The sequence below is a fragment of the Balaenoptera borealis genome, assembly GCF_965194805.1.
Source record: "Balaenoptera borealis genome assembly, chromosome: 7".
Lineage (NCBI taxonomy): Eukaryota > Metazoa > Chordata > Mammalia > Artiodactyla > Balaenopteridae > Balaenoptera > Balaenoptera borealis.
The window spans coordinates 56,598,519-56,614,568 of record NC_138864.1 but is presented as its reverse complement, the minus strand read 5'-3'; the positions used below and the strand labels follow the sequence as shown (position 1 = coordinate 56,614,568).

The following is a 16,050-nucleotide window of genomic DNA, read 5'->3' as shown; positions in this document are numbered from 1 at the left end:
TGGTTTTAAAAATTAAGAAGGGGAAATGCTTGGCAAACTGTGATTATTTTTTGTCAAAGCAAAAATATTTGAAAAGTAGTTGTTGCCATTAAAAAAATATTCCCAATACAGTTAGATTTACCTTCTATTACTTGTTCTCTTTTTTGTTGTTCTCTTTAATTTACTAGCATTATGCAAATTGTCATAAGTCTGTTTTAAGAGTATGCATATTATTAGGAACAAGGAATAAAAATTTATCTGATAGAACTTATATTTTGGGGATTGTTCTTCTATTACTTTAAAATTATATTCTTAAGAATTGCTGTGGGTAGCATTTTTCTTATGCAAATCCATGTGGTAATACTTTTTATACCCCTTTGTAAATTGGAGTCATATCACATTTAACTGTAATTCAAGAAAATTTTGTTTCTACACAGCAATTATAGATTATATAGAAATAAAAGGATATTTGTTATGATTATTATCTTAGTCCATTCGGGCTCCTATACCAAAACATCATAAATTAGGTGGCTTATAAACAACAGAAATTTATTCCTCACAGTTTTTGAGGTTGGTAAGTCCAAGATCAAGTCACTAGAGGATCCGGGGTCTGGTGAGAGCCTACTTTTTGGTTCAAAGGCAACACCTCCTAGTTATAACCTCACATGGCAGAAGGCACAAGGGAACTTTCTCCACTGGCTCTCTTTTATAAGGGCACTAATCCCATTCAAGAGGGCTCTACCTTCAAGACCTAATCACATCCCAAAGGCCCACCTCCTAATATTACATCACCTTGGAGGTTAGGATTTCAATGTATGAATCTGGAAAGCGGGACATAGATATTCAAATCACACCAGTTACTCATGTTAGTGATGATAGTTTTAAGCACAAGGCTGTGTCTTATATCTTATCAAACTTATATATATAAGTTTAATAAGCAGGTCAAAGAACTTAGGCTATAAGTGAAACTAGTAAAATTAGCTCTTTCACTAAGTTCATATAGTTGCCAAAATCCAGAAATATTAACCAAGATGGTTTAAACAAAATTTTCCCTTAACAAAAGCACAGTTAGCATTGGAGGGTGAAAGGGGAAACAAAAACTACAGAGTAATTTGAACTTGAATCAGATGATACTAATTAGGCTCAGTCACATGATCCTTGGCTTACAGTACTAGGCACCAACAACAGGTGGGCACCACTGCAGGTGAAGTTTGACATCATTTCTCTAAAGGTATCTAGAGTTGTTATTTGAGATTGCTTTAATATCTAAAAGAGCATTTATAGAAAGAAAAATATCAAGTACTATGTCTTACTACATAACTTTATATAGCAAATTCCATAGTTGTCAGATTTCTCATATTTACTAAATTTTATTCCCTTTCTACTCATTCCCTGCTTTCTTTCTCACTACCGCAAAGAATGTCACAGTTAGAGCTACATAAGTTTTATAAATCAATGTAAGACAGATTTGTAATATAAATATATGTATACATAAATGACAAAAAAGTTAAGTATAATGATAATAAGTTGAAAGATCTGTAACCTACACCTTGTATAAGCTGTTGGAAAAAAAATTATAATAATCGCTATTAGTTTTGAGTATATGCAAGAAACTGCTCTAAATAATTCACATACTATTGTTATCTTTCTACTTTTGCCAGCAATCATGGAAGGCAGATACCATTCACATGTTGTAGAGGATAGACCTGAAATACAATTTTTATCATAAATTGACAATCCGGGATTTGAATACAGGGTTTTCTTCTTTTAAACAAACTTTGTTCTACACCATGTTATATATCAAATTTTTATATGTATGTAAATATGTATATATATACATGCATATATTTGCATTTTAACACTTGTTACTGAATTTCACCTCAGAATGTGATTGTCACTAATATGTCTCTGTTTCTGAATATTAAATAATCTTTCAATTATATTACTTGGAGTCCAATGTTAACCTAAAGAAGTGCTAAACACTCTTTGTACGTTGAATGCAACCCTCTTCATTTTTCTGCGTTTCTGGGGTTTTTATGGGGCCTTTGTCTTTAAAATATCCTTAATAATGTTGACGTTGACCTTATTTTTTAAAAGAATTTAAATGCCTCTGGTAAAATGATAATCCTTCCCAACACAATACATTTTTATGTTAATCATACAGTTTTCCTCATAACAGATGTTTGGAAGTGTGTGGAATTGAACTACTAAATTTCACTCCCTTCTTTATTTCATTTTCTGTTACAGGAACATCCCTCACTAGGCCAACTTTCAGAAAAGTTAATAGACAACAACATTAATGTCATATTTGCAGTTCAAGGAAAACAGTTTCACTGGTATAAGGTATGTTAACTCCCAAAATATAAAAATTAAAATGTTTGCATCTATAGTTAAAATTAGAATACTTCTTAGAACCCCAGGTAAGGATTCTGGAGTTATTATACTCTGTACAATGTAAATTTAATACTGTATTAACTAACATAGCCCAGGTGTCCGTTCCTCTGGTGAGATGGGGCAGGAGATGCTCTCCTCAGCTCCTCGCCTGGGTGGGCAAGTCAGGCTCCAGGGCTGGCAGAAATCCTCGTGTGAGGGTCCCACTGAGTTGCCCGGTCAGAGTACTGCAGCTGAGCGGAGCGGCTGCTTGGGACTACTGCTCAGGTGCTGCAGAAAGCCTTCTTGGAATCTGACATGTTATCACTCTGGGACCATTGGCCAGCTGCTCCTGACTTGGTCACGTGAAGGCTCAGACAGTCCCAGTCTCTGAACTGAAGACAACCAAAACTATTAGCGTATCTCTCACCACCATGAATGCAAGGTATTTCAATTAAGAGTATCAGGAGGACATCTATAAATCCCAGACTGGCATGTGAAAGTTCTGAGTAATGGTGGAATAACCCAATGTATCTGGGTGACCTTTGGAGACAGCTGAGACAGAGCTAAAACAGGGCAGTGGCTGACACCCAACTCATAGCCCATGTTCTCCAGCCGTGTGGCTGCCAGGGTCTTGGGGCTCCGGCCAGCTGTAAGGCCTGAGCCTCTGAGGTGGGAGCACTGAATTTAGGACATTGGTCTACCAGAGACCTCCCTGGCCCACGTAATATCAATCAGCGAGAGCTCTCCAAGAGATCTCCATCTCAAAGCTAAGACCCAGCTCCACTCAATGACCTGCAAGCTCCAGTGCTGGACACCCCATGCCAAACAACTAGCAAGGCAGGAACACAAACCTAGCCATCAGCAGAGAGGCTGCCTAAAATCATAATAAGTTCACAAACACCCCAAAACACACCACCGGATGCGGTCCTGCCAGAAAGACAAGATCCAGTCTCATCCACCAGAACACAGGCGCTAGTCCCCTCCAGCAGGAAGCCTACACAACCCACTGAACCAACCTTACCCACTGTGGGCAGACGCCAAAAACAACAGGAACTACGAACCTGCAGCCTGCCAAAAGGAGACCCAAAACACAGTAAGTTAAGCAAAATAAGACAGAGAAATACACAGCATATGAAGGAGCAAGGTAAAAACCCACCAGACCAAACAAATGGAGAGGAAATAGGCAGTCTACCTGAAAAAGAATTCAGAGTAATGATAGTAAAGATGATCCAAGATCTTGGAAATAGAATGGAGAAAATACAAGAAACGTTTAGCAAGGACCTAGAAGAACTAAAGACCAAACAAACAAGGATGAACAACACAATAAATGAAATTTAAAATTCTCCAGAAGGGAACAATAGCAGAAAAACTGAGGCAGAAGAACAGATAACTGACCTGGAAGGTAAAATAGTGGAAATAACTACCACAGAGCAGAATAAAGAAAAAAGAATGAAAACAATTCAGGACAGTCTCAGAGACCTCTGGGACAACATTAAATGCACCAACATTCAAATTATAGGGGCCCCAGAAGAAAAAGAGAAAAAGAAAGGGATTGAGAAAATATTTGAAGAGATTATAGTTGAAAACTTCTCTAAAATGGGAAAGGAAATAGCCAATCAAGTCCAGGAAGCACAGAGAGCCCCATACAGGATAAATCCAAGGAAAAACACGCCAAGACAAATATTAATCAAACTATCAAAAACTAAATACAAGGAAAAATTATTAAGAGCAGCAAGGGAAGAACAACAAATAACCCACAAGGGAATCCCCATAAGGTTAACAGCTGATCTTTCAGCAGAAACGCTGCAAGCCAACAGGAAGTGGCAGGACATATTTAAAGTGATGAAAGGGGAAAACCTACAACCAAGATTACTCTAACCACCAAGGATCTCATTCAGATTCGACAGAGAAATTAAAACCTTTACAGACAAGCAAAAGCTAAGAGAAACCACCAAACCAGCTTTACAACAAATGCTAAAGGAACTTCTCTAGGCAGGAAACACTAGACAAGGAAAAGACCTACAATAACAAACCCAAAACAACTAAGAAAATAGTGATAGGAACATACATATCGATAATTACCTTAAATGTAAATGGGTTAAATGCTCCAACCAAAAGACACAGACTGGTTGAATGGATACAAAAACAAGACTCGTATATATACTGTCTACAAGAGACCCACTTCAGACCTAGGGACACATACAGACTGAAAGTGAGGGGATAGAAAAAGATATTCCATGCAAATGGAAATCAAAAGAAAGATGCAGTAGCAATTCTCATATCAGACAAAATAGACTTGAAAATAAAGACTACTACAAGAGACAAAGAAGGACAGTACATAATGACCAAGAGATCAATCCAAGAAGAAGATATAACAATTGAAAATGTTTATGCACCCAACATAGGAGCACCTCAAAATATAAGGCAAATGCTAACACCCATAAAAGGGGAAATTGACAGTAACACAATCATAGTAGTGGACTTTAACACCCCAGTTTCACCAAAGGACAGATCATCCAAAATGAAAATAAATAAGGAAACACAAGCTTTAAATGATACATTAAACAAGATGGACTTAATTGATATTTATAGGACATTCCATCCAAAAACAACAGGATACACTTTCTTCTCAACTGCTTATGGAACATTCTCCAGGATAGATCATACTTGGGTCACAAATCAAGCCGTGGCAAATTTAAGAAAATTGAAATTCTATCAAGTATCTTTTGAAACCACAACGCTATGAGACTAGATATAAATTACAGGAAAAAATCTGTAAAAAATACAAACACATGGAGGCTAAACAATACACTACTAAATAACCAAGAGATCACTGAAGGAATCAACGAGGAAATAAAAAACTACCTAGAAAAAAATGACAATGAAAACACGACGACCCAAAACCTTTGGGATGCAGCAAAAGCAGTTCTAAGAGGGAAGTTTATAGCAATACAATCCTACCTCAAGAAACAAGAAACATTTCAAATAAACAACCTAACCTTACACCTAAAGCAAATAGAGAAAGAAGAAGAACAACAACAACAACAAAAAACCCAAAGTAAGCAGAAGGAAAGAAATCATAAAGATCAGATCAGAAATAAATGAAAAAGATATGAAGGAAATGATAGCAAAGATCAATAAAAATAAAAGCTGGTTCTTTGAGAAGATAAACAATATTGATAAACCATTAGCCAGACTCATCAAGAAAAAAAGGGAGAAGACTCAAATCAATAGAATTAGAAATGAAAAAGGAGAAGTAACAACTGACACTGCAGAAATACAAAGGATCATGAGAGATTACTACAAGCAACTCTATGCCAATAAAATGGACAACCTGGAAGAAATGGACAAATTCTTAGAAAAGCACAATCTTCCGAGACTGAACCAGGAAGAAATAGAAAATATAAACAGACCAATCACAAGCACTGAAACTGAGACTGTGATTAAAAATCTTCCAACAAACAAAAGCCCAGGACTAGATGGCTTCACAGGCGAATTCCATCAAACATTTAGAGAACAGCTAACAGCTATCCTTCTCAAACTCTTCCAAAACATAGCAGAGGGAGGAACACTCCCAAACTCATTCTACAAGGTCACCATCACCCTGATACCAAAACCAGACAAAGATGTCACAAAGAAAGAAAACTACAGGCCAATATCACTAATGAAAATAGATGCAAAAATCCTCAACAAAATACTAGCAAACAGAATCCAACAGCACATTAAAAGGATCATACACCATGATCAAGTGGGGTTTACCCCAGGAATGCAAGGATTCTTCAGTATATGCAAATCAATCAAAGTGATAAACCATATTAACAAATTGAAGGAGAAAAACAGTATGATCATCTCAATAGATGCAGAAAAAGCTTTCGACAAAATTCAACACCCACTTATGATAAAAACCCTCCAGAAAGTAGGCATAGAGGGTACTTACCTCAACATAATAAAGGCCATATATGACAAACCCACAGCCAACATCGTTCTCAATGGTGTAAAACTGAAACCATCTCCTCTAAGATCAGGAACAAGACACGGTTGTCCACTCTCACTACTATTATTCCACATAGTTTTGGAAGTTTTAGCCACAGCAATCAGAGAAGAAAAAGAAATAAAAGGAATCCAAATTGGAAAAGAAGTAAAACTGTCACTGTTTGCAGATGACATGATACTATACATAGAGAATCCTAAAGATGCTACCAGAAAACCACTAGAGTTAAACAATGAATTTGGTAAAGTAGCAGGATACAAAATTAATGCACAGAAATCTCTTGCATTCTTATACACTAATGATGGAAAATCTGAAAGAGAATTTAAGGAAATACTCCCATTTACCGTTGCAACAAAAAAAATAAGATACTTAGGATTAAACCTACCTAAGGAGACAAAACACCTGTATGCAGAAAACTATAAGACACTGATGAAAGAAATTAAAGATGATACAAACAGATGGAGAGATATACCATGTTCTTGGATTCGAAGAATCAACATTGTGAAAACAACTATACTACCCAAAGCAATCTACAGATTCAATGCAATCCCTATCAAAGTACCAATGGCATTTTTCACAGAACTAGAACAAAAAATTTCACAATTTGTATGGAAACACAAAAGACCCCAAACAGATGAATAGCCAAAGCAATCTTGCGAAAGAAAAACGGAGCTCGAGGAATCAGGCTCCCTGACTTCAGACTATACTACAAAGCTACAGTAATCAGGACAGTATGGTACTGGCACAAAAACAGAAATATAGATCAATGGAACAGGATAGAAAGCCCAGAGATAAACCCACGCACATATGGTCATCTTATCTTTGATAAAGGAGGCAAGGATATACAATGGAGAAAAGACAGCCTCTTCAATAAGTGGTGCTGGGAAAACTGGACAGCTACATGTAAAAGAATGAAATTAGAACACTGCCTAATACCATACACAAAAATAAACTCAAAGTGGATTAAAGACCCAAATATAAGGCCAGACACTATCAAACTCTTAGAGGAAAACATAGGCAGAGCACTCTGTCACATAAATCACAGCAAGATCCTTTTTGACCCACCTCCTAGAGAAAGGGAAATAAAAACAAAAATAAACAAATCGGACCTAATGAAACTTAAAAGCTTTTGCATAGCAAAGGAAACCAGAAAGAAGAGGAAAAGACAACCCTCAGAATGGGCAAAAATATTTGCAAATGAAGCAACTGACAAAGGATTAATCTCCAAAATATACAAGCAGCTCATGCAGCTCAATATCAAAAGAACAAAACAAGCCAATCCAAAAATGGGCCGAAAGCCTAAATAGACGTTTCTCCAAAGAAGATATACAGATTGCCAACAAACACATGAAAGGATGCTCAACATTACTAATCATTAGAGAAATGCAAGTCAAAACTACAATGAGGTATCACCTCATACTGGTCAGAATGGCCATTATCAAAAAATCTACAAACAATAAATGCTGGAGAGGGTGTGGAGAAAAGGGAACCCTCTTGCACTGTTGGTGGGAATGTAAATTGATACAGTTACTATGGAGAACAGTATGAAGGTTCCTTAAAAAGCTAAAAATAGAACTACCATACGACCCAGCAATTCCACTACTGGGCATATGCCCTGAGAAAACCATAATTCAAAAAGAGTCATGTACCACAATGTTCATTGCAGCTCTATTTACAGTAGCCAGGACATGGAAGCAACCTAAGTGTCCATTGACAGTTGAATGGATAAAGAAGATGTGGCACATATATTCAATGGAATATTACTCAGCCATAAAAAGAAATGAAATTTAGTTACTTGTAGTGAGGTGGATGGACCTAGAGTCTTTCATACAAAGTGAAGTAAGTCAGAAAGAGAAAAACAAATACCGTATGCTAACACATATGTATGGAATCTAAAGAAAAAAAAAATGGTTCTGAAGAACCTAGGGGCAGGACAGGAATAAAGACACAGACGTGGAAAGTGGACTTGAGGACACAGGGAGAGGGAGGGGTGGGCTGGGATGAGGTGAGAGAGTGGCATGGACATATAGACACTACCAAATGTAGAATGGATGGCTGGTGGGAAGCAGCTGTGTAGCACAGGGAGATCAGCTCGGTGCTTTGTGACCACCTAGAGGGGTGGGATAGGGAGGCTGGGAAGGGGACGCAAGAGGGAGAGGATATGGGGATATATGTATACATATGGCTGGTTCACTTTGTTATACAGCAGAAGGTAACACACCATTGTAGAGCAATTATACTCCAATAAAGATGTTGAAATAAAAAAAAAAAGTAATGTATACTACACAGGGTCTTAAGTTAGCATTTAAGTATAAATAAGTATAAATTCTATGTTTGTAACACCTAGAACCAAGTGTGGGCACTGATACTTGGTGTTGTACTGACTGTGACAATAATGGAGGAGACTTTTATCAGGTGAAAAGTAGTTCACACTCCAAGTATACCACTCAGGTCCAGAGTTCTGCGTTTTCTAGTCCATGGGCATACCTTTATAATAGATTAGGTTGGGGAATATCAGCATATTTTACAATAGCACCAACGTACCTAGATTTGGTCTAGGTCATTTAGTAAAGGAACAAGAGGAGCCATGGAAGTGGCTGACCCAGTCAAAGCCTTCCTACATAAGAACAATGTTGATTTTGTCCAGAATCTTTTGGGCCACGTAAGTCCTACAAGCCCAAAAGACATGTGGCACTGATGTCACTCTGGCAGCACCCCATGGGATTCCCCCTGTCACCCCCAAACCTATAACTTCTGTGATCCTGCTATAGCTTTCTTTTCACAGTCTTTTAGGTTATTTTTTCCAGAAAACTCTTTTTTTCATTTCTACAATATTGTGATACCCTAATTGTCATTACACATATCTGTTCACTGGGTCTTCTTCATCTCCTTTGTTGTCTTTGCTTCTTCCTTCTACTCCCAATGTCCTTTACTTACTTTTTAATACTTCAGAGAAACTACATTTTCTTTTGGCTTCAACAAATACTTGAACCCATTTTCATTTGCCACAAAGCTGGTGTTCCCTTCAACAATTTCCCTAATACCTGACTACCACGTTTATCATCTGAAAGTGCTACTTAAATTATACTATTTCTTCTCTTAGAAATCTATAGTGAAAATATAAATCCCTGTTTTCCCAAACTTATATACCATGGAACCCCCTTTTTAAGCAAACAACCATTAATATCCACAGAAGTAGGGCTCTGACCCAAATTAAATGCCCGAATCACTTTATTAACAGTAGTAACTGCTTCCACTTATTGAGCACTTACTATTGTCAGGCACTGAGTTTATTAACATTAACTCATTTAATACTCTTAAAACTCATAACAATGAGGGCAATATTACTAGTATGCCCATTTTAAAGATGAAGGAAATGCATTTAGGGAGGTTATATACTTCCCCAAACTTTCCTAACAGCCTAAATCCTGTGTTCTTAACCTCTAAGCTTAAATTTCAAATTGAATTTCAACTTACTGTGCAGCTCTTTATTGCTTTTACCTCTTTTTTCTCTGCTATTTATTACTTCTTGATGGTGATATTAGCTCTAGTAGTTTCTCCCTACTCCTTTAAGAAAATTTCCACTGACTTAAACCATAAAACCAGGTTTATTATTAATTGAATTGTGTGCAAAGTAAGAGTCAGCAGGTTCTAAGAGTCAGCTAAGAGTCAGCTCTGCTAAGAGTCCTGTGTATGCCGTTGCAGTCACCTAATTTGGCTGCTCAGAGATATTTTTATTAATCATCTTTGTCTGGATTGTAACAGCTTCCTAACCCATCTCCCAAATCCACCTTCCACCCGGCTGCAGGATGAGCTATTTGAATCACAAGTGTGACCACAGTACTCCCTAGAGTAAAATGTTCCAGTGGTTCCCTCGGATCTAGAGGATCAAGTCTTTAATATTGTCTGCGTTAAACTTGTCCCTCCAGTCGTGCTTCTAATCCTCCTGTGTACACACACTCACCAGGCTCTTTCTTTCCTTTGTGACTTTGTTCTTGCTACCTATCTCCCATGCCTGGAAGCCCTTCTCCATCATTACTTGACTTACTCATCCTTTAAGACACAGCTCATGAATCACCTCCTCCAGGAAACAGTCCCTGACAACTTTCCCCAGCTCTCAAATGCTTGCTCAGTATCCCTCTCATTAGGGTCTGTACATATGTCTATTGCTTCAGGTGTATGTTGTTTTTTGAAACTGTCATTTATATTCCTGTGAGATCCTTAAGGATGGAAACTATGTGGCCTAGCAATTTAGCATTTCCAAAGTGGTATATGGTGGTTAGTTAATAAAGGTTGTATAAATGAATTTTAAAAATATTTAACTGATACATTTTCCCTATTACCTGAGATACCAAATTGTTAGTAACCAAGTAGTAGCTGGCATACAGCAGGAACTTAATGATACTTGTGAATGGTAAAATGAGTGTATAAATGTATTTCAAGGCTTTTCATAATCTGATTCCATATAAATATGCACCGTTCACTCTAGTCAGACTAGTTTCTTCTCTATTCTTACTTCATCTACAACTTGGGTAAACCTTTAAGCCTTTGCTAATTCTCATTTCTCACTAGGAATACTAGAGTCGATTCCATAATTATTATGTACCATCCATCAAGAACACCTGCTCCATGAAGCTTCCATTTGTGACTTTGATTTTTTTCTCCTGTCTGGGCAAATATGTCCTAAAGACCATTCCATGGAAAAGTAGTTCTGCAAAATATTTGTATATGTTACATGAGAAAAGAGTTTTGTAATTAAGGAAATGTTAGGGAATGCTGCATTTAATAATGCTAAATTATTTCTGAATTGCAGTGGTGTACATTTTGAGTCTCTATGTGGAATAAACCATATGCAGAACTTATCAAACTTATTTGCCCTCAGAACCCTTTTCATTTTAAAATCTCTTGGGACCATGTTCTATGGGAGATAGTTTGGGAAATGCCTGTCTGTGCTTTGAGTTTTAGGTCAGCATGTAACTTGTGCACGCACACACACACACTCATGCACATACAAATACATACTATTTCAGGTACATATGTTTTGGCTGCTCTGCTTAGTTGCTCATATTTTTCTTGTTTCTCATATTTTTTGATTCATGTAATGACTCACCTTCCACTGATAACTACAAGATTTTTTAATATTTGTTGATTGCTAAACCATTGTATACTATTGTCATTAAGTGCAGGTTATTGGTATGTTTTCTAGGATCTTCTACCCCTCTTGCCTGGCACCATTGCTGGTGAAATAGAATCAAAGGCTGCAAACCTCAATAATCTGGTTGTAGAAGCCTATCAGGTATGTATATACTGTACACATTTTTTCAAATAAACTTTTAACCCCAATTTCCACGGCAAGGTACAAACTAATGCCCTATCATCTTGAGAGGAGTGGTGGAAAAAACAGATTAGGAATTAGGAAACTGAGGTTAGCCCTGGCTCTACCACTAACTAGTTATAGAACCTTGGGAAAGTCATTTCAGCTTTCTGTGCTTCACTATGTCTCATTGACACAGTTTACTAAACTCAGGTTGAGCTAGAGACTATCTAAATTTCCTTCCTCATCAAATGTTCAGTGAGTCACCAAATCACAGCTATAGAATATACTTTATTACCAAGAAATTTCACAATTTCCAGTGCCATAAAGATAAGTAATCAATCCACAGTGTTATTTAAACAGCAACTTTCCAGGGAAAATGAACTATATGAGATATAGAGATTACTAAGAGAACTTTGTTGGGGTCTCCTAGATCAATCACTTGGTTGTTCGATCATTTACTTTAGCAGTTTTACCAAACTAGTTTGATTAAAAGAATCACCCTAAGAGATACACTACGTTATTGAGATGACAGTTGTATGCTGTCCCCAGTTTGTGTAGAGTGGGTACCAAATGCAAAGATTTAAGAAACATCTGCTCTCTCAATCTAGGTCATTTCTGGATAGAATAATCTCTTTTAAGAAGTTGTAATAATAGTAGCTGTCATTTTAATACCACTAAGAACCAGTTATTTTCCATACATGACCTCATTTAATCCACACAACCGACCTATAAAGCAGGGATTAGTACTCCCACTGTGTATTTGTAGAACTTCAAAGAAGCTAAGCAAATCAATCAAAGGCCAAACAGCTAACAAGCAGAAGCAGCAGCACCAGAACCTAGGTCTTCCTTAATTCTAGCTTCCAGGTGCTTCCTCCTGTGTTACACAATCTGTTTTTCTGTTGTTGTTTTTTCTTTTTTACATAGTGTCTAAAGATATGCTTTATTCTACCTTGAATTTATGCACCATTGATAAACTCTCACTTCCCAAAATTCTCTTTTTCCCTTCCTGACACAGTAGAGTTGAACAGTGTTAACAGTAGCCCAAGCATTGTGAGAAATCTCAGGCTTCTCTACTCATTTTCTTCATGGAACATCTGCCTTCAACTCAGGTACAAAAGAGAAAGGCAGGAAGTAGACACGGGATAGAAAATGAAGGACTTGTTTAAACTTTCCTTTTTTAAAAGGAAAATAAACCTTGCGACATTTTTTTGTTTTTGTGTTTTTTGCCAAGGAATTTTTCTATGTCTGAAGACTATGTTGGATGAAATAAGAAAAGCATCTTTAATTATATTTCTTCGTCACTGTTACGAAACAAAAACAAAAACAAAAACAAAAAACATTAGGACTGGTGGAGCTTCTTATCAAGGAAAACCAAACCTGTGTACCATTCATTCCCATCCGAAGTTTGTTCCCAAGTATAATCAAAATAAGAAAGGAGCTTACAGTGTTAGAAGTCACCCTAGTTTTCATAGTATGAACCCATTTATTACCCCAAAGAAAAAATGTAAGTTGACAAACTTTCCGGTATCTCAAACTGCACCCATGGAAAGGGAAACAGCAGGGTTTTTTTCATGTTCTTTATTTGCTAGGATAGGTGTGTGATGCATTATCTAATTGCAGTTCTGATTAACCTTAAACAATTTGAAAATACTAACAAAACCAACAAAAACTCTGGCTAAACAATCTCCTTAAGTTGGGATTCTCTTATTCTTTTATATATGTCTACACTTTCAAAATTCTTCTGAAATTTCATTTTGTCTTCACAGTTCAACAGAAACTCTTCACAGTTCATTGAAGAAAAAAATAATAAAAATATTTTATTCTAACTTTTAATACTTTGCATTTCCTTTTTAAGACTTTTATAAAATTATATACAAATTTAGTACATGGTGAATGTGACTGCATTTTGTTTTTTATCCTTTACATCTGCATTGCCATTAGAATTAAAACTATATAAAAATCATGACTATAATAACTTAATAGTAATTTAGCTGAAATTAAGACATAAAAAAATAAATTATGTTGAATAAAAAAGAATTATACATTAGAAAACATAAATTCTGCCTCTGTACCTGTTAGATATTAAAAGACAAGCTTAAGACTGTGTCTGAAACTTAATTTCTTAATCTCAAAACTGGGAAAAATTTTAGATATTTGTCTTCATACCCTGTTTGAAAAACATTGGTGAAACTAGCTTAAGGTTTTAAGGGAAGCAGAATTTCAAAAGGGCAAAAAGAACAGTCATGGTATTAGGAACTTCCTTCTGATTTGTCAAACCATCACCATATCGATACCATTTAGATACCATTAGAAGCTTCTATGTTTTGCTGAAATTGTTTAATTAAGTGATTACAATGTATGAATTCTCTGGTAGATAAAAAATGTGACTAATATAGTCTTACCTTTATTCAAATAAAATTTGCTAATTTGAGGAAGTATCTTACTCTAAAGATTTACTACCATAATTCCATGATCAACTATTAATCAGTAAGCACACATCTCTTTATTGATTATACAGTTGAAGAAGAAAAATTACTCAAGTAAAGAATTAGAAACCATGGGGATTTCTTTTTCCTTCACACCCTGCTACTCACTCTCTTTCCTTAGGTACATACTTCGTCTTTTCCCTTTCCTTTTGTTTACAAAAATAAGTTAAGGATTTTTACATGTGGTAGACTCTTAGTTTTATGAGATGAAATTCACACAGATCTACAGAATATATTTAATGTAGCTAGAACTTTTGGAACTCAGAGATTGGATGAAATTAGGATGTGCTTGATACATAATAGGCAATACATACATGTTTTTTGAATGATTATATAAATGAGTGAATAAATGAGAAAATGATTTTCTGCCCAGTAAGGGGCCCTATTTCAGTATTAAGAATTGGAACAAATTTGATTGACATAAGCAAGCCCCAGGGATTTGGCAAAAATCCTAGGCCATTCTTGGAGAATTTATAGAGCCATAACTGGCAGGTATTTCTTATACCTACAGTATAGAAATGCCCTCCCAAAAATTTACCTTTCAATTCTGTATCAATAAGGCAGTTTAACTTTCATGATAGTCTAAAGTGTTTGAAACTGAAATGCTTCTTTAACAGCTGTAAATGTCAGAAGCATGTTCCAGATTTTAAGCTGTCAAGATTTAGCCTCTGTGATGATATATGTATTCTCAATGCTTTATTTAAATTTTATCAAAAAATATAAATATTATTGGATTAAAATGATTATTTTCCTAACAGGCTGAGTGAGAAATATCTCTGAAGTGATCAAAATGCAGTCATGGAAATATGTGAAAAAATAGAGCCATTTAAATGCAGATAATCCTTCAGTATTTTTTATGTATTTCAAATGTAATTGGGTCATTATGTGGAAACACTGTTTTTAATCGACGTTTTACAGAGACAAACTCTTTGATTTAGTTAAAAGTTAAATCTGGAATGACATGATAAACTTGACTCTGTTTTGTTGCTTACATTAGAAACTGCTATAGTATACAACTAAAAAATGTCATCTCTGCAGAAACTCATTTCAGAAGTGAAAGTTCAGGTGGAAAACCAGATAAAAGGCATCTATTTTAACATTACTGCCATCTGTCCAGATGGGAGCAGAAAGCCAGGCACAGACGGATGCGGAAATGTGACAAGCAATGACGAAGTATGTGGGCGTGCGTTTTTCCCATTTAAAGTAAACTAAGTTGTTTGGCATGCTTTCTTACAGAAAAATCAAACCATTCAGAAAAACTTTGTTTACTACTGACCTCAAGCATCTCATTTACACTTCAAAGTAACTTTTATTATCTACTCCCTAAGTTCCTACTTGTTGTAACTCCATTGACTGTTTTCTCAAACTCTCTAGTTAAAATAAATAAATATATATCATATTAAATAATTATTTAATAATAATAACTTTAAACTTAAATGACACAGCCAGTGAATGTTAGGAAATCATATCTCCTCAAACAAGAAGTGCCTATACTTAGGATGATGATAATACCTTTTTGTTTCAAATCTGAAAATTCTCAGAGTAAATGTGAAAGTTGAAAGTAAAAACGAAAGAGAAGAATGCTGTTGATAAAGATTAAGAATTACAAAATCTTTCACTTTGTGATTGTCCCAGTACACTTGTATTATCTCAGTACGATGACCTACGAGGTAGGGAAATTTGTTAAGAACAACAACAACAAAAAAGTGTCATCATTTAACTAAAAAGGAATGAAATATGGAAAAGAGAGATCCGGATTATAGCAGCATCAGGAAATAGGACCGGGGGAGATAGGGATTCTCCCAGGACTGGCACAATAGAAAGTAAATACACAGAAATATGCTTTTAAAAGAAATTCTTGCAGAATGAAGTGATTTTCAGTGAGTCATTTACCTCTTGAGGCA

General features: G+C 35.9%; 1 protein-coding gene and 1 long non-coding RNA gene across 6 annotated transcripts in view; one reads left to right on the top strand and one right to left on the bottom strand.

The window, feature by feature from the left end:
• The window catches only part of LOC309631771, a 253,878-nt gene that overhangs the window by 53,950 nt on the left and 183,878 nt on the right, over positions 1-16,050 (bottom strand). The gene's annotated exons all lie outside the window — the stretch shown is intronic.
• ITGB8 (integrin subunit beta 8) overlaps positions 1-16,050 on the top strand; it is a 93,914-nt gene that overhangs the window by 62,683 nt on the left and 15,181 nt on the right. For all 4 annotated transcript variants that reach the window (XM_082398311.1, XM_082398313.1, XM_082398314.1 and 1 more), the window contains 3 exons: positions 2,227-2,322; positions 11,550-11,639; positions 15,185-15,319. In XM_082398311.1, the coding sequence (XP_082254437.1) occupies positions 2,227-2,322; positions 11,550-11,639; positions 15,185-15,319 (321 nt within the window). The remainder of the gene's footprint in view (positions 1-2,226; positions 2,323-11,549; positions 11,640-15,184; positions 15,320-16,050) is intronic.